A 17,177-nucleotide genomic window follows, 5' to 3' on the forward strand; every position below is an offset into this window, starting at 1 on the left:
TAGGAATTCTTAGTATTCTTCTCTTGGTTATTATTAATGGTTTTACTCACTTGACACCCGCACACTGCAGTTCCCCGGATCCACCGCCGCTATTTAGAATGCCAACCAGCAGCCGGAAACGGACTGGTTCACTGCATCTCAGGCGCAACGTGGACATGGCGTCAGAGACGGCTGTGTGACCGGTGGAGGCTATTTTGTGGCTACCCGTGCCGCTGCCAAAAGGCTGCCGGTCGCAGGCGGAGGCCAGCAGCTGCAGGGCCAGGATCCGGGCTCGAATGCCCTGTCCCGTGGCCGAGGAGGCCAGCGGCATGAGACCAACGGGTGTGTTCCCCAAGCGGGCTATGGCATCCAGAGATCGCGAGCAGCAAATGCTCAGACATTGCCTGGTGAAGGGATGAGCGAGGGATTAATTTGGATCTGTAGAGTGAGCCTGAAGTGGGATCAAACTCACAGGCAAGACAGTTCATCAAGCAGAGCACGACGCTGATAGCTCTGGGGGTTCCTGTTCATGGCCAGGGAACTGCTGGCTCCTGGCAACGGGGCTGGTGCGTTACTGGCCTGAGCCATTTGAATGGCTCGCAGGACCTCCAACAAGTGACTGATGCCATCCGCAGGCGTAGCCACAAACTCTTGGACAAAGCTGCAGGGAAAAGTCAGTTAGTTAGGTTTCTGAGGTTTGATTGTTCAAGAGAATGACTCACCTGCTGAAAGAAACTCGAAGATCGGCGCGCAGCTTGGTTAGCAAATCGGTTATGGAGCCAAACTGCCGCATAGACATCTCCCTTTCATTTACCGGCGGAGCAGGAATGGGAGATCTGCAAAGTAGGGAGGGGAATATATTAATTTCCTCTCTGGTTAACTAGCATCTATATGTCCTACTTGTACTCTGAATGCTTGGCTGGCAGAGTGGCTGATCTGGATGCCTCCTCCTTGGCACTGAGCCCAGTGCTGACATCGTAGATCGATTGCTTCTTGCCCGAGCTGCTGCCCTTGGTGAACTTTCTCAAGGAGTATACATAATCCTCGGGATTGTATACAGGTGGACGTTGATTTTCCTAGCAATAGATGTAATAGTTAGTCTTTGGTTTCACTTAATAAAGTTCGTTAATGACTCACCTTGCTAAACACGGGGGCCTGAGGCCAACTCTGCTCGGAGCCACCTATCTTGTAGGAGGCGAGGGATCCATTGAGGCTGCTGGCTCCGCACTTGTTCGTCCCCGAGCTGTTGGAGCCACCTGCTTTGTGGGGCATTTGGCTCTGGCTCTGGCTCTGGCTAGGCACCTGACCCTGGCCTGGCAGCTCGCACATGCTGGGAGCCATCTGGAGGCGGTGTCCCGGGCGGAGCTGGTGTCTCTGCAGTGTCGAGCTGTCGCTGCATTAATTGGAGAGGGGAAAAACCAATCGGGTGGAGTCAATTAATGTACGTGCCTGACATGGGAGAACTCGAATTTGCATTCAGCCCGGCCATAAATAAGCTGCAGAGCTTTCGGAGTTTTGGGTCGCCACCACGTAACGCACCGGAAAAACAAGCCGTTAAGTTTATTGAACATATTTCTGCGAGTACTCGTATTTGAGGCAAGGCTTATCTCTGCTGCAGTGGCAGTCGCACACGCAGTTTGAGTTGGAGCTGGAGCTGGAGCTGGAGTGGACTCTGGACAGGTGCCTTCGATATCCGCTGTCAACGACACCCAAATGGAGACGAGGTGCGAGTATGTGGGCTGTGGGCCCCGTTTCCTAGCCACTAACCAGCACTAACCACTAAGCGATCGAACACCGATTGAAGTTGATCTGTGACAGTCACTGATTTTGTTATTTAATTTGTTCGTTTTGCTGCTAAATTTGCATTTTAATGTGCTAGAAATAAAGACACTTTCACTGCCCGCCCAGATGAAAGAGAGATACATTTGGTTCCCTCCCGAGGCCCCCAATGCCGTTAGAGCACAATGAGGGGTTAACGGCTCATACATATGAGTGGCTATGCAAATGGCGCGGGCATTGTGCGGGGTTCGATGGTTATGATGTGCCCATGTGGTTACCTCAGCCCCGATCGATCGATCCGCCAATCAGTCACGTACCGCAGATGCTCAGGCATTCGGTTCTTTCCGTCAGGTGTGTGTGTGTGCACCTGCCCCTCACGCAAACTCCAAGCTGCAGTCCAAGTCGGAGTCGAGGTTGGACGGAGATGCGGTTCCCACAGCAGACACACAAAAAGCACTTCGATCAATGTCAGCCACTGGCCGCAGACAGGAGAAACTCAACGGCAGCGATGGGTGTTGAGAGATCACTCAAAAGCGAAGTCTGCAACTGGGGTTGCAGCACTAAAATCTGCATAAATCAATTTGTGAGGCAGAAATTGAAATCGCGGGGCGAAGACACTGCTCCACAAACTGGAATTGATAAGCCGTGAAAAAGCCTCCATCGGGCTAATGGTCCCAACGAGGCGAGTGCTCTCCATTAGTTGGCCATATAAGTCAGACAGAGTTTATGATTATTTTTAAACATTCGAAAGGCACTTATCAATGGAGTAGTAAAAACTTTAAGATGGCTATTGATTGGAGGGGTACATGTGCAGCATGTGAAAGACCTTCCCAGATATGACTTTTGTTGGAGAAAAGGAAACCAGCTTGATGACCTATTTTTCACGACCTACAACTTCAAGCAATCTTGGTGCTCTGTTACTATTAAAGAGTCCTTGGTGGAACCCTTACTTCTCCAATTAACCAACCATAATGACGTAGTGTATATGCATTTGATTTTATTCGGGGTCAGTATCTGTTTAGAAGCACTCATCGATCGATGGCAACCATCCGCTGCAGTAGTGCCAGACGGCCCAGGCGGACCATCCCTGCTGGCTAAGGACCTTCTGGGCGCAACGCACGGAGTTGGTAATGTCATCGGTCAACAGGGCATTGCAGCTCAGGCCACATTCGTTGTAGGAGAAGCGTCCATCGGCCTGGCACCAGTACAGATCGTTGATCTGGAAGATACCATAGTCGTTGGAGCCGTCCCAGTTGGGTGGGCCGACCACCCAGGTGCGGTAATCGCTCTCATGCTGGGCAATGCAGGTCCACTTGTCCAGCTGGTCACGAGGAACGCCCAGGTTGGACATCTCCCTAGCCAGGGAGCAACGGTCCAGGGTGCGGCCAGCCAGAGCGGTGGCGGCACAAGCGGCCAGAGCCATAAGAACGATGAAAGCCTTCATGTCGATTGAATTGGTCTAAACAAAACTGTTTGGCTAACTCGGCTCCTTGCTTGGGTATTTATGGGAAATTGGGCCGACCGTTTGGCTGGCCTATCAGCCCTTGAGCTCGTAACACTCAAAGATAGAAATATAATTAAAAAAAAGACGCAATTCTGCAGATTTAAATAATTCATTCACGGCCAAAACAGCGTGAAATAAGACAAAAATAACTTTATCAGGAAGTCGAGTACATCATAGGGTTCAATCTCAAAGAGACTAAAAGAACAATTCTTTCGCGAATGCAGTCTAGTTTTAGGCTCCCCCCGAAAAGGGGAAATTCACACGAAGCTTTCCACTGATAAGCCGCCTGATAACCACCTTGAAAACCGAGTGTTAACCAAGATCTCGTCATTGTTCGAGGGAAGGGGCCACAGAGGTTCAATGAATCGAGGAGAAAGGTACGAGTGGTGCCCTCGCTGCTGATTAGCATAATTGCTGTTATATCAACAATGACGATGGGCTTAGAAGGGGGACCATTGTGCCACCTGAAAGCCCCTTGAGTTCGAGTAGCCCCCAAAAAAAATATGTATAGAGATAGAGCCCGGGAGCCGCCCAAGTGGTAATCCAGATGATTAATGATTAATCACACTCTCAGCCTGGCCATAAACCAGACCACAACTGGGGGCTAATAGCTGCAGTCAAGTGGTGCTGTTTCGCCATTAAACCCGCGACTCCACTTCCACTCCACTTCAAAGTCGGACATTAAACTTGGGCCGTGCAAAAGATGGGAATTCGTCTGGGCAGGAGAAGAAAGAGATACTATGTTATATTTGCGGCTATATGCATTGCCATTTCCAGTCCCGAATGCCTCGGATGCCGCACAATGAATAACTATGAATAATTTGCCCCAACATGCAACCGCACCCGAGTTGCGTGAGCAGAGACCCACCAAAAGATATGGCGAAGACAATGCCTGCCATATAGTTTTGAGATAAATATTTCGAATAGCAGCTGGAAGACAGCGAACTGCCAACGATCACCATCACCAGATGTATCTTACGCACAATGCTGAGATACAATTTTGGTGGGCTTTATTTGATGCGTAGATTGATCGAGTGCTGGAGAGTATCGCCATATTTGGATGCTGAATGTTTCCGTATTTATTTTTCTTTTACGAAGCTTCTCTGGCAACTTTAGCCTCGATCTACGATGACTTCAAACAAAACGTTTCACTACTTTTGTAGCTTCTGACTAGAGTTATAATACCCCGGGTATAAAAGTATAAAAGGTATAAAAAGTATCTCAAATGCTCGATGCCAAATAGTAATAAAGTAAATGAAAACTAGGCTCTTAGTGTCGCTCGGGAATTGCAAAACTGTCGCCGACAGTGGACTCCTATTTCTAGCCTTTTTGGCGTCGGCAAAAAGTGAAATTTTATATGTAATGGCCCACACATAACAGAGTCATTATGACAGTTGGCCTGGCCAAAGCGAATGAAATCTATTAGACATTAAAGCGGAGCCTCTATCTTGGCCAGCAGCTGGCAAATGGCTGGCTGGCAAACAAGTTAATTTAATTTCCAGGCATAAAACAAATTACGTATGAAAAGTCGCCGTTATCGCTGCATTTATCATGGATGGTACGACTATGTATGTATCTCGATCTTTGTCTCCGTCCCCGTCTCCACCACCATTTCCATCCAGTTGAGGCCTCTTAGTGCCAACGGACTTTAGCTCGATTGAAAACAATTTCGATTCAATTACTTCTATGGCAGTCGATGGAGCGATGGAGCAGAGACATGATGTAGGTCTATGGGATTGCCATTTGCGGCTAATCGCCGGAGATCAACTTTGCCATTTAGAGTTCGTTTGGGGCCTTGCCAATTGGCGAAGACTAGGTACAAGTCGGCCTAGAGCCTAATGTATTAATTTGCTAAGCTATTCTCAAGGGTGTCGTCGTTGGGGCCGGGTTAAACGACATTCCAGTAGGTATTGAATCCGAGATGAGACCCCAATCCCCATCAAGTTGAGTTCTTCTTCTCCTCGGAAAATCCATTTCGGACAGATCATAAAAAGCTAGAAGATGGACTGGACATGGAAATGGGAAAGTTTCGCCTCGCATTGAGCCGACACCTTGCCAAATTGTTTTGTATGCGGCGTTACACAAGCCGAGGAATGGGAAATACACCTGGTTTATGTGTGTTTGCAGAGACACCACAATATAAGCTGGGTTCGGATGTGGGCTTTTTTTTGTTTTTGCTACAGAGTGGAGTGGCACCTTTGTGACGATGATGCCAGAGATTAAGTCACCGCTGGCTGACATGCAAAAGTTCTCATGGCAGTTCCATTTCTTTAGCCCATTTGCATTTGCATTTGTACGGGGCAAATTTTACCCACACTCGAAACACGAAACTCAGTCGCAGATAAAACTATTAGGAGAATTTAGCAACCGACAAAAGCCAGGGAGATAGAGAGAAATGTGGCCACTTTTCAGCTGTCAGAGATCGAGATCGAGACAGAGAGATCTCTCCTATGGAGATTTCCCAAGGCTGTCAGCTCCCTTGAGCTATCGCCCATTCCCCGGCTTTTGTCATCTTTTTGATCGTCGTCGACGGACGACTGTCAAGCTTGACGGCGTTGCGCTTGACTCCAAATTAAAATGGTTGTTGTATTATTTTTTTGGAAGAGCTTTTCCAACGCTCATTATAGTTTTCACTGGGATTTGTTTTCAACAACAGATTGCAGGGCACCTGCGCCCGCCCGAGGTTATATATCAGCAGACCGCAGCTGTCAAATAATATAATTAGGGTTTGTCTCGCAGCGGGGCGTGGGGCACCGAGTTTTTGGTGCTTAAAGTCTCTGGAGCTTGCCTTTTGACACAGTTGCGTTTTGGAGCTGCTGCCATAGAGATTTAGAGAGAGAGAAATGTTTATAATTTGTGAGTCGAATCGGTGGCAGGTAATTGATGCCGAAAGTGGCCCGGCCCCCAAAGCGGGGGCCAGTGTCACCGTTGGCCTGTCTTTGACAATGGTTGAACCGCTGAAGATCATGTCAAGTTAACCGCGTGGAAAAGTGGAAGAATGGGTAATGCGATCATCTCGGGATTGTGCAAGTTCAGCCAGGGCCTGAGCATCCACAAGAGAAGACTTACCCCTCGTACGTAAAGATAACGTCATAGTTATCATATCTCTGGTAATCCGATCCTGTCCTGCTTTCATCTAGAACATTCTACGGAGCGATCTCTGTCACTGCCACACACTGTTGACTCCGTCGAACAGGGAAGCCAACTGCGATGAGACTTTGACTTTAGACATTTTCCTCGAGAGTCTCGAAAGGAACTCGAGGGAGCTGATAAAATTGAAAAGCTGATAAAGGTAAACCCCCGAGATATTGGCTATTGATTTGTACAACTTGGGGCATAAGTTCCATGATTATATGCCAAGTGGCAAATCGTCTGAAGATATGTCGACTAAAGGGGAACCATTGATAATTTAATTACGCTCTTTAATCTTAATGAAAATCACATGAATTGCGGAATTTTCAGGTTCTTTGAGAGCCGATTTCCAGTCTGATTTACTATTTCCTAATTAGGATACATTTTAATGAAAGGATTTCATCGTTTTCTTCCTTTTAATGTCATAATTTTCTATGGAACTCTTAATTCTAAGTTTGTTGTTAGGTTCAGTCTAGTTACAGAACTATAATTACATTTTTTTCTTTCGAAAACGTAATTTTCAGAAATCATTTGACTTGGAACTTTGTTTATCTGAAATTCCACCTATTCTTTACCATCTAAACTTCCTCTTTGGCACTTCCTTGAAGGTAGTTATTAAATTCTCTGGCTGTTTTTCTCAACTATATTCACCAGTAACCTGTTTCCCAGGCACCCTTCTACCTATTCCTTCCACCTGTCAGCTGCTACTCCTACCCAGACCCAGGCCCCAGACCAATTAGATGGGCCACAAACCGAGTGTAAAGCTTATTGCGGTAAGTCGACTCCCGAGTGGAATTGTTATCTGTGGACCATCATAACTTAACGCTCCACTGACTTCCCCAACGGCAGCAATTGTCTTAGCCTGACCCACGCAATGTCGCTCCAGAGGGCGCCGAACCTCTCAACCTTAGGGCAATTACTTATGCACTTCCATTTCCAGTCGGTTTTCCGACTTTCCGACTTGTGCTAATGTGCTCAGATTATAGGAAACACTCCGGCTGGCAGTAACTCCCCTATCTACGATCCGCGAACCCCACCAAACTCCATCTCCACCTCCGTCCCTAGGAATGGTATAATTTTCCGGTCTTTGATTTCCTGCTTTGTTTTAGCCTGTTCCTCAGACGATCACAGCCGAGGGTCTTTGTCTCTATGCGTTTCCACTTCCTTTGGCCGGGCTCTGGGTTCCCGTTCCCGTTCTGAGACTCTGAAACTCTGAGCTGGTGCCCAGTTTACCTTCGTTTATCACCACCAGCCACTCTAAGAACAAGAGAGCCGGACGGCTACTTGTATAATTTATTGCCCACTGCGTTGGCCACATTAAGAATTCATTGACCGATCCCAGTCAAAGTCATCGGCCTGTGGCCACTCTTCTAGAAGGGAAGCTGTTCCGAAGCTGTTTCCACTCTTTCTCTTCGATTTTCTTTCATTTAGAAAGTGTGTGAAGAAAGCCAATAATTGAAGAACCATACAGCAGGCCAATGAAAATGATCACAACTGTGGTCTTTGATACCCAAGGGAGATGTGTTTACATACAATGTATGAACAAGTATTTCTAATACTAGGATAATGAAGAAGATTCCGCAACAAAATAGTGCAAATTTCAATTAAGGTGGAGTTTATTAAGCGAGCTTAGAAGCAGCTGTCGATGGACGGCAACCATCCGTTGCAGAAGTGCCAGGTGGACCAGGCAGACCATCCCTGCTGGCTAAGGACCTTCTGGGCACAACGCACGGAGTGGGTGATGTCATCGGTCAACAGGGCATTGCAGCTCAGGCCACACTCGTTGTAGGAGAAGCGTCCAGAGGGAGGAGAGCACCAGTAGTAGTCATTGATCTGGAAGATGCCATAGTCGTTGGATCCATTGTAGTTGGTGGGACCAACCACATGGGTGCGGTATGAGCTCTCGTGCTCGGCAATGCAAGTCCAACGAGCCAGCTGGTCACGAGGAACACCCAAGTTGGACATCTCCCTGGCCAGGGAGCAACGGTCCATGGTGCGACCGAAAGCAGGAGCGGCCAAAGCCAGAGCAACCAGAACGATGAAGGCCTTCATGTTGATATTTTTCAGAAAACTGATGTCCAACTCCCCAAGGGTCGCGCTTTTATAGGGCGAAATTCATGCCTTATCTAAACTAACTCAAGATAGTCCTTCCTTGGGCTATCATTAAATGAGTATCTCTCGAAAAAATCTCTTGACCAAAAAAGTCCCCGAAAACTTTCTGATTAACGAATTATATAAATTCCTACTGAAAGTATCTTATCAATATCTTTCAGTGTTTGTCAATATATGGGATGATCAGCTAGTTGGCTTCTTCATCAATCATACGGTTCCTATCTTATGACGCCAGGGCTATGAAAAACGCAGACTTGCGGTCTGTAGATACATTATATTATTACTTATGGGTAATTGCCATCGTCATTAAGCTTGGGTGTAAACCAGAGCAGGAATAGACGCAATCAGGGAACATGTGTGAGATAATTCCTTTATCAGGAAAGGGTTTTGCTATAAAAGCACAAACCATCCTGCCTTCGACATCAGTTTTTTGAAAAGCATTAACATGAAGGCCTTCATCGTTTTGGTTGCTCTGGCTTTGGCCGCTCCCGCTCTTGGTCGCACCATGGACCGTTGCTCCCTGGCCAGGGAGATGTCCAATTTGGGTGTTCCTCGTGACCAGCTGGCTCGCTGGACTTGCATTGCTGAGCACGAGAGCTCATACCGCACTGGAGTTGTTGGTCCCACCAACTACAATGGATCCAACGACTACGGAATCTTCCAGATCAACGACTACTACTGGTGCTCTCCTCCCTCTGGACGCTTCTCCTACAACGAGTGTGGCCTGAGCTGCAATGCCCTGTTGACCGATGACATCACCCACTCCGTGCGTTGTGCCCAGAAGGTCCTTAGCCAGCAGGGATGGTCTGCCTGGTCCACCTGGCACTACTGCAGCGGATGGCTTCCGTCCATCGACAGCTGCTTCTAAGCTGGAGGAGGTTTTGATTTGAAATAAAGACGCTTTAAAAGAAGAATTGCTTTTTCGATCTCTGGGCTCCCACTTTCTCTCCGATCTGCAATTGCCACCTCGGGCAAAGAGATTTCAATCGAGGGATAATTGCGATTCGTGGTCACAAAGCGTAATTCGAGGACGCCCCGGGGCTCTTAGTCATTTCTATAATCGATATGACATTATTGTTTTCTTAAGTTTGACAGTTGTACCTTTGAATTTTTGAAGCGGAAGCTGGCCTAAGCTTGCATGTTTCGCTCGGAGCCTTTGTATATTTAAATATATAAAAACATTGTCGCGCTCTGCGCTGAGGAGAGCTCGTCAGACAGGTTTGGGACTCTAGCAAAAGACAAGTCCAAGCTCAATGGAATTATAATGAATATGCCTAGGCGGGGTTATTATTTGACTTTGACCCGCTGAAAACGTAGCTTTGAGTTTACTTTCTATTGGAGAAGAGTTGCGAATAGCAGCTTTACTAATTTATTAGTCAGTCGATGTTTGCATCTTTGTTTGTTTTAACAATGATTATATTTTTGTGCATATTTTAAAGGCTCTTTGTTTTAGCAAAGTTTCTTCTTTTAAACTATACTTAAGGCAGAGCAACATTTTTATGTTTATTGGCTAATTCATATAATATTCTTTTGGCAAAATTAGAAAGTGATCATGTCAGGCAAACTTCAGAGTGATCCATCAACCGTAAAAGTCACATAAGATCACAAAAGCTTAGGTTTGAGAAGAGAAACTATACAGATGCATTCCTGCACAGATTAAAGACCTATTAAACTTCAAAGCTAATTTCTGAATTATAATAGTATGCAAAATGCAGGTTCAAGTCATGATTTTATTCAGGGTCAGAATCAACTTAGAAGCAGCTATCGATGGAGGGCAGAGAGCCGCTGCAGAAGTGCCAGGTGGACCAGGCAGACCATCCCTGCTGGCTAAGGACCTTCTGGGCACAACGCACGGAGTGGGTGATGTCATCGGTCAACAGGGCATTGCAGCTCAGGCCACACTCGTTGTAGGAGAAGCGTCCAGAGGGAGGAGAGCACCAGTAGTAGTCGTTGATCTGGAAGATTCCGTAGTCGTTGGATCCATTGTAGTTGGTGGGACCAACAACTCCAGTGCGGTATGAGCTCTCGTGCTCAGCAATGCAAGTCCAGCGAGCCAGCTGGTCACGAGGAACACCCAAATTGGACATCTCCCTGGCCAGGGAGCAACGGTCCATGGTGCGACCAAGAGCGGGAGCGGCCAAAGCCAGAGCAACCAAAACGATGAAGGCCTTCATGTTGATTTATTTACTAAAGTAAACTGATGATCAGGTCCTCGCGAGGCGTGCTTATATACTCCTCGCAAAGTACCTTATCAATGGGGCAAAGAAGAGCACTCGAGGGGCGATAAGGTGATAAGCTTATTGGGCTGTCAATGGCAAATACGATTGCGATGAAAATTTGGCGATAGCATCCAAAAGGGTTCTGAATGGCTACAAAGTAGATTGATCCAACGGCCTCTTATCGGTCGTGTTTGTTTTCAAACTCCAATGACGTCGGCCATTTTTCTAATCTCAACTGATTGTAATTGCCACAAATGAAGATGGAGAACCGTTCGAATGGGGAAGAACAGCTATGGCGGCTTCTTGTCTTATCTTCGGCGACTCTTGGCCATTATCCTAACCGTTCTCGGCCCAAAGTTTGGCTGACAATTAGCGACGACTCGAATGGAAATGAGGTTTAATTGGCCTGGGCCGATTTGTACACTCCGCAGCGAACTCATGCATATGCAATGGGGTCTGGCTGTCAGACGACAGAAAATTCTTCTCGATCAGAACTGTTAGCTGACACAGTTTGGGGAAGAAAAGCCATTAGCATCTTCGATAAATCAGCAAAAAGTAAAAGTGATGAGCATTCTTCTATGACAATAGAACCGACAACTCATCGAAGCTGAGCAAAGGCTCGAATCTCCACTCATCCACAAATTAGCATTCATTTATGAATTCATCTATAATTCATGGGGCTCTAAGGGGGTCACGCTTGAATGCCCGCGGCTGGAGTCTAACTGGAGAGCTCTCTGGCCACAGCTGGGATGTGAAGACAGCTTCGGCCTGACAGCATCCAGCATCATCTCTCGATGATGCCTCCACAGTAGCCTTTTGTCATTTGTCTCTGCTGTTAGCCACACACGCGAAAGGTTAACAACTTTCTTGGCATCGCAGAAATCTCGGAATGCCTCGAATGACTCTTAGCTGCCTCCGCAGGCAACTGGCGCTCGGTTTGGGCCCACTTGTTGTAACCCCAGGAGTACCGCTAGTGGAGTGCCCTGCCCCTCCCCGCAGCTGCGAATGGGGTTAATGTAACAGCCAGGCACAGATTGTGGCTTCGTAGTTTGCATACTTGCGGTTAGGTCGTCGATCGTTAGTCTTTGTCGGAGTCGCGTTTGAGTCTGAGCTGGAGTTGAAGTTGAAGTTGGTGTTAAAGTTGGAGTCGTTTCTTTGGTCCAAGTCCAAACAGCTCGGGAAAGCCGTGTGTGCAGCACACCTATTGATGATGATGCGTGATAGCCTTGGGTCTCTGACAACTCAGTGGTTTTACAACCGTTGCAAGCGTTGGCCAAGCCTCCGACCAACTGGAGTTCTTTACCAAATCACAACTCACTTAAGTGCACTAAAGTAGAGCTCGTGTAGCCCGTACCTTCTGCCCACTAAACACTCGTAATTGCCCAGTCAAGACGCAGCGGAGATGCTAACAAGGTTAATGGCTTAAATAAGCAAATGCTTAGCTTCAAAAAATTAATCTTACTTGCTCTAAAAAGCCAGAAAGACATCATCAGAGAGATGGGATGGAGCAGAGACCTACTTGAAGCAATCTGTGTTAACTTAAAGGACCCACTTTAGGCCACTTTGCTGAAAGTCTCTGATAATTAATTAATTAATTAAATTTTGTTTGGCCATATAAGTGAATAAGTGTCTCTTAGAGGTCTCGTGTGCACCTTCTTAAAGAATATTTGCAAATATTCAAAGATCACTTGAAATGGCAAGATAATGGCGCCCTATAAAATATCAACTCTTTTAGCCTTTGAAATCAGAAACTTCAAAAATAGTGAAGGAGTCATTTCCGACAACATAAATCATATATATTCTTGATCAGCATCAACAGCTGAATTGATAATAATCTTATCTATCTTATAAAAACAAGCACCAACCCGCTTTCCAAATTGAAATTAATGCATTTCAAATTTGATCCCTGATACAAAAAACCAGATGCTCCTCTTCTTTCGAAGCTAATTTCCTTATTGTCGTTTAGATATAGAAATCATCCAAAATTTGTACTCTACTTAATTTAAAAATACTTTTATTACATATTACTACATTATTTCTATATAATAAACTTGCAAAACAAGCGATTCTAATTAGTTTTCACTTTTATGGTCTGCCCTTTTTTATTGATTTATTTCCCAAATACTTTCTAATCTGATTAATAGAATATGCACACCTAATTTGCATTTGCTTATCGCAGTGATAAAACCATAAATAGATGTGCGAAGTTAGAAACTTTTGGGGGAGAATCATAAAATATATTCGATCGGTTTTTTGGCCAGTTTTCCCCCCAATAGAAAGTAAACTTAATGCTTCGCCTGACTGACAGCTAAAAAATGACAGCGGGTCAAAGCCAAATAATATGCAAACGCAGACAAATTCATTATAATTCCATTCGGCTTCGACATGAGGCTCGAACCAGTCGAACTGGTAGCTCTTGAGCGCAGAACCCGTCAATGACTCTAAATTTAACTTGGTAATAATGCGAACTTCCGTCTCACCGCCAACAGAGAGAGAGAGAATCGAACACAATAATGTCATATCGATTATACGCATTTTTGCCACCGAAAACTGATTGCTTAGAGCCTAGGGCTCCTCGGAATTGAGCTCACAATAGCAGATTATTAAACGAAATGAAATGGGATTGCCTTGGGGCTCCATCGAAATTGGGAGAAAGCTGGATAAAACAAAAGGATTTACTAAATACTTCAGCGAATTAAACCTCACTTTTGATGTTAAATCTTATAGGAATAACTAGGTTTTTATAGTCATTTATGCAATCATTTTATTCGGGGTCAGAATCAACTTAGAAGCAGCTGTCGATGGAGGGCAGGGAGCCGCTGCAGAAGTGCCAGGTGGACCAGGCAGACCATCCCTGCTGGCTAAGGACCTTCTGGGCACAACGCACGGAGTGGGTGATGTCATCGGTCAACAGGGCATTGCAGCTCAAACCACACTCGTTGTAGGAGAAGCGTCCAGAGGGAGGAGAGCACCAGTAGTAGTCGTTGATCTGGAAGATGCCATAGTCGTTGGATCCATTGTAGTTGGTGGGTCCAACCACATGGGTGCGATAGGAGCTCTCATGCTCAGCAATGCAAGTCCAGCGAGCCAGCTGGTCACGAGGAACACCCAGCTTGGACATCTCCCTAGCCAGGGAGCAACGGTCCATGGTGCGACCGAAAGCAGGAGCGGCCAAAGCCAGAGCAATTAGAACGATGAAGACCTTCATATTGACGAAAACTGATGTCTATTGCCTCAAGGAAGAGCGCTTTTATAGCCGGAAAATTATCTAGCCAAGTGGGCTTATCTCGAGTACTACTATTTTGATTTGAATGGGGCTCGCTAATCTGGACGTTTCGAAAAAAAAAGAAGAAAGATTCGCAGGGAAATCGGACCATATTGATAGGTAACCATTGATAATTCGATTGACGGAGCATTCCGATAATAATTTGAATGAAGTATTTGCGGAAACTGGTGCTGGTGAATCCCCACTGCAGATGGTGCCAAGTCCACCTGCCCTAAATGGATACAGAGCAGCCCTTGTGTACGCCGGGTGACTGTTTGTCTGGCCAATTGGCCTCTGATCTCGATCTCGACTGGCAGTCAGCCTGCCTGTCTCTTGCCTTGGCGTCGGCCCATTCATTGGCTCCAATTAGTCTGGGTTCCGATCCAACAAAGCCCCCTGGCTCAGGGCCCATAGCTCCATTCGAATCCAGTGCACAAAGCCAGAGCTTTGGCTCTTTGTTGCCCAAGTGCGGTTACTCAATCTCTAACCAATTGCTTCATTTGTCAGGGCCTGTCAAGGTGTCCAACATCTGCTGATGGCCAAGCTAATGTGTCTCATTTGATGCAGTTACCCAAAGGGTAGTCCTAGTTCCCTACTTCGAGGCTTAGTAGAAGAATAGATGCCTAAACTGGCAAATTTGCTGAAGAAGAAAGCAATTTCTATTTCGGGCAAAGCCGAAAGTTAGCTGGGGCCACCTACTCCTCCTTCTATGATTCCTCTTCCTCCGCATGCTCCTCCTCTTCATCATTATAAGCTGTTTAACTATTGTTAAATCAGACCGGAACAGATTTTTCTATAGTTCGGGCCGCCGGCATACTACACTCGCTTTTTACTCGGAATGTGTGGTTTCTGTCTGCCTCTGCTAGTGTTATTTATTTATTTACAATCTCTTGTTCGTTTTTAGCCCCCTCCCCAAACGTTTCCCTGATTTCCCCAACTCCTTTTGTTGGGCTTTCCTCTTTCGAGCTTGGCTTTCTGGACAAAGTGGCATTGTTGGTGCGGATTGGGGCTTCGGCGAAGACGCCAAAGTCTCGTGCCGCTGCCAATTCAATTTTCACTTCAATCTTCCCCTGAGTACAGTTAAATGTAATTTGTTTTCATACTTTTATAACGCACACGCAGTAGTCTTAACGCTCTTTTTCTTTATAGCTGAGTTCTGCTTCTTGGAACCACACAGAGTCTTTCTTTTCCAGTGATCTGTGATCTGTGATTTGTGCTCTGCGTGGGCGTCACAGTTCAATGTCAGAGCTACCCACACGGCCCAGTGAGCTAGCGGAGAGAGGGGATTTACATACATATCTAGATTCCAAAAGAAAGTTGCTGCCCATTAGCATATATGGCTTGAACTCAGGGCACGCATCGGATACCATCTTGACCAAGAGACTGACCCTCTGACTTAGTTGGACTTGACTGAACTAGTTCATCATCATCCTCCACTTGCGCTTACCTAGAACTTGGCTCCTCTCCTGGTTTTGCTGGTCGTCCGAAATCCAATTTGGGATCAGGTTCGGCGGCGAGCTCTGTGCTTTGGGAGTATATTGACACGATTCCGAATTGGGCCACAGAACGTTCTCAAATTCCCGACTCCAAAGCACACACAACACAACACACACACACTCAGAGCACAACCACTGCTCCTCCTACTTGGAACTGACTTTCATGCTGCACTTTGCGTCGTCATCGGACAAGGGGCACAAATTGAGAAGATTAGCAAGAAGCCAGAACCGCTGTGCCTCTGCCTCAGCCTCAGCCTCGGTCTTGGTCTTGGTCTGTGTTATTATTATTGCAGATGGATGGATGCTTGGAGCTTGGTCCGTGGATGCTGCAATAGGCCAGTTGGGGCCAGTTCTAGCCGGGTCCAGTCCCCCCGAGTTGTACTCGTTTTACCGTTACCAACTGAATGCAATCTGCGCAAGCGCGCGCACTCCACTCGCGATGCTGTTAGCCGGAGAGCGAGAATAGAGACTGGAGACTTGCGACTTGAGAACCAAGAATCGACTAGTCGCACTTTTCTATATCCAATCAAACTCGTTTCAACCGAGAATACACAATAAGAAAATGCATATCGCGTAATCACCAGTGACACGTAACAAACAGTCCCCAGGGAGAGAGTTAGTGAGGTTGTAGTTCTCAGTTCTCAGGTTCACAGGACTTGAGTTCGATTCGTTTGCCGCACTTAAGCCCAAAGGCTGTCGATCATCGATTGAACTTGGCTAGACCTCGAGCCTATCTAGCTGAGCCATCGACTTCGACTTAATTGGTAACCAAAACAGAGTTTCGTCTCCGCTTCCGATACGATCTTAACACGTCCGCCTCGAAGAGAAGTCACGCACCGACTGATCCCAAGTCGCCGACACGGTTTCAACCCAAGCTTAGCTTCAGATCCGAAGACTCTCTACCAGTCCGAAGACAAGCCGAAGAGGCGCTCTCCCGCTCTAGTATAAGACCAGTCCCCTCTCCACCGTATAAGATCCCGCTCCCAAGTATTAGAGCAGCAACTGCTTGCCTCTAATTTGATGATGAACACTGTCAAGCGCTGGAATCCAACTCCAACTCCCTGAGCAGTGATTAGATAGAGCACATCCCCTCCAGAAATAAGCCCACTATATTGCGAATCAAAGTGTTTTACTGGGAAATCAAAACTACAGCTTAGAAGCAGCTATCGATGGAGGGCAGGGAGCCGCTGCAGAAGTGCCAGGTGGACCAGGCAGACCATCCCTGCTGGCTAAGGACCTTCTGGGCACAACGCACGGAGTGGGTGATGTCGTCGGTCAACAGGGCATTGCAGCTCAGGCCACACTCGTTGTAGGAGAAGCGTCCAGAGGGAGGAGAGCACCAGTAGTAGTCGTTGATCTGGAAGATGCCATAGTCGTTGGAGCCATTGTAGTTCTCAGGACCCACAACTCCAGTGCGGTAGGAGCTCTCGTGCTCGGCAATACAGGTCCAACGAGCCAGCTGGTCACGGGGAACTCCCAGATCAGACATCTCCCTGGCCAGGGAGCAGCGGTCCATGGTGCGACCGAAAGCAGGAGCGGCCAAAGCCAGAGCAACCAAAACGATGAAGGCCTTCATGATTTCAAGTTATTGAAACTAATGTAGAACAAACACAAAATCCTCCCTTTTATAGGTGAATTTAGACATCATATCTCACAGATAACACTTGGGAAATATCCACAAAAAAGTCCCC

General features: G+C 46.7%; 4 protein-coding genes and 3 pseudogenes across 12 annotated transcripts in view; 1 reads left to right on the forward strand and 6 right to left on the reverse strand.

Moving 5' to 3' along the window:
• mwh (multiple wing hairs) overlaps positions 1–17,177 on the reverse strand; it is a 56,493-nt gene that overhangs the window by 1,874 nt on the left and 37,442 nt on the right. For 3 of the 6 annotated variants that reach the window (XM_086829762.1, XM_086829764.1, XM_020945853.2), the window contains exons 4-8: positions 1,117–1,372; positions 880–1,055; positions 702–815; positions 452–640; positions 51–383 (exon numbers count right to left, since the gene is read on the reverse strand). In XM_086829762.1, coding sequence (XP_086685888.1) covers positions 51–383; positions 452–640; positions 702–815; positions 880–1,055; positions 1,117–1,372 — 1,068 coding nt within the window. Of the gene's footprint in view, positions 1–50; positions 384–451; positions 641–701; positions 816–879; positions 1,056–1,116; positions 1,373–2,036; positions 2,192–6,331; positions 6,464–15,437; positions 16,354–17,177 lie in introns of those variants that run through there. The other 3 variants (XM_020945854.2, XM_020945855.2, XM_086829765.1) reach the window with 3 other exon arrangements.
• Positions 2,736–3,256, reverse strand: LysS (Lysozyme S). The gene has a single exon (XM_020945858.2). The coding sequence runs from the start codon at positions 3,200–3,202 to the stop codon at positions 2,777–2,779; it is 426 nt and encodes a 141-aa protein (XP_020801517.1). The 5' UTR covers positions 3,203–3,256; the 3' UTR covers positions 2,736–2,776.
• Positions 7,993–8,741, reverse strand: LOC110178668 (lysozyme B pseudogene; annotated as a pseudogene). The gene has a single exon (XR_015270943.1). The product of XR_015270943.1 is annotated as a lysozyme B pseudogene (transcript).
• LOC110178669 (lysozyme B) lies at positions 8,445–9,417 on the forward strand. The gene has a single exon (XM_020945865.2). It carries the CDS (start codon positions 8,952–8,954, stop codon positions 9,372–9,374), a length of 423 nt encoding a protein of 140 aa, XP_020801524.2. The 5' UTR covers positions 8,445–8,951; the 3' UTR covers positions 9,375–9,417.
• On the reverse strand, positions 10,217–12,069 carry LOC110178663 (lysozyme B pseudogene; annotated as a pseudogene). The gene has a single exon (XR_015270944.1). The product of XR_015270944.1 is annotated as a lysozyme B pseudogene (transcript).
• Positions 13,464–15,155, reverse strand: LOC110178665 (lysozyme D pseudogene; annotated as a pseudogene). The gene has a single exon (XR_015270942.1). The product of XR_015270942.1 is annotated as a lysozyme D pseudogene (transcript).
• Positions 16,629–17,074, reverse strand: LOC110178667 (lysozyme D). The gene has a single exon (XM_020945862.2). The coding sequence runs from the start codon at positions 17,060–17,062 to the stop codon at positions 16,640–16,642; it is 423 nt and encodes a 140-aa protein (XP_020801521.2). The 5' UTR covers positions 17,063–17,074; the 3' UTR covers positions 16,629–16,639.

Source organism: Drosophila serrata, unplaced genomic scaffold (assembly GCF_035046125.1).
Source record: "Drosophila serrata isolate PLE 108 unplaced genomic scaffold, ASM3504612v1 contig_217, whole genome shotgun sequence".
Classification (NCBI taxonomy): Eukaryota; Metazoa; Arthropoda; class Insecta; order Diptera; family Drosophilidae; genus Drosophila; species Drosophila serrata.

Coding starts and splice junctions, on each gene's coding strand:
- LysS (XM_020945858.2), bottom strand. CDS start 3,202: ATGAAGGCTTTCATCGTTCTTATGGCTCTGGCCGCTTGTGCCGCCACC.
- LOC110178669 (XM_020945865.2), top strand. CDS start 8,952: ATGAAGGCCTTCATCGTTTTGGTTGCTCTGGCTTTGGCCGCTCCCGCT.
- LOC110178667 (XM_020945862.2), bottom strand. CDS start 17,062: ATGAAGGCCTTCATCGTTTTGGTTGCTCTGGCTTTGGCCGCTCCTGCT.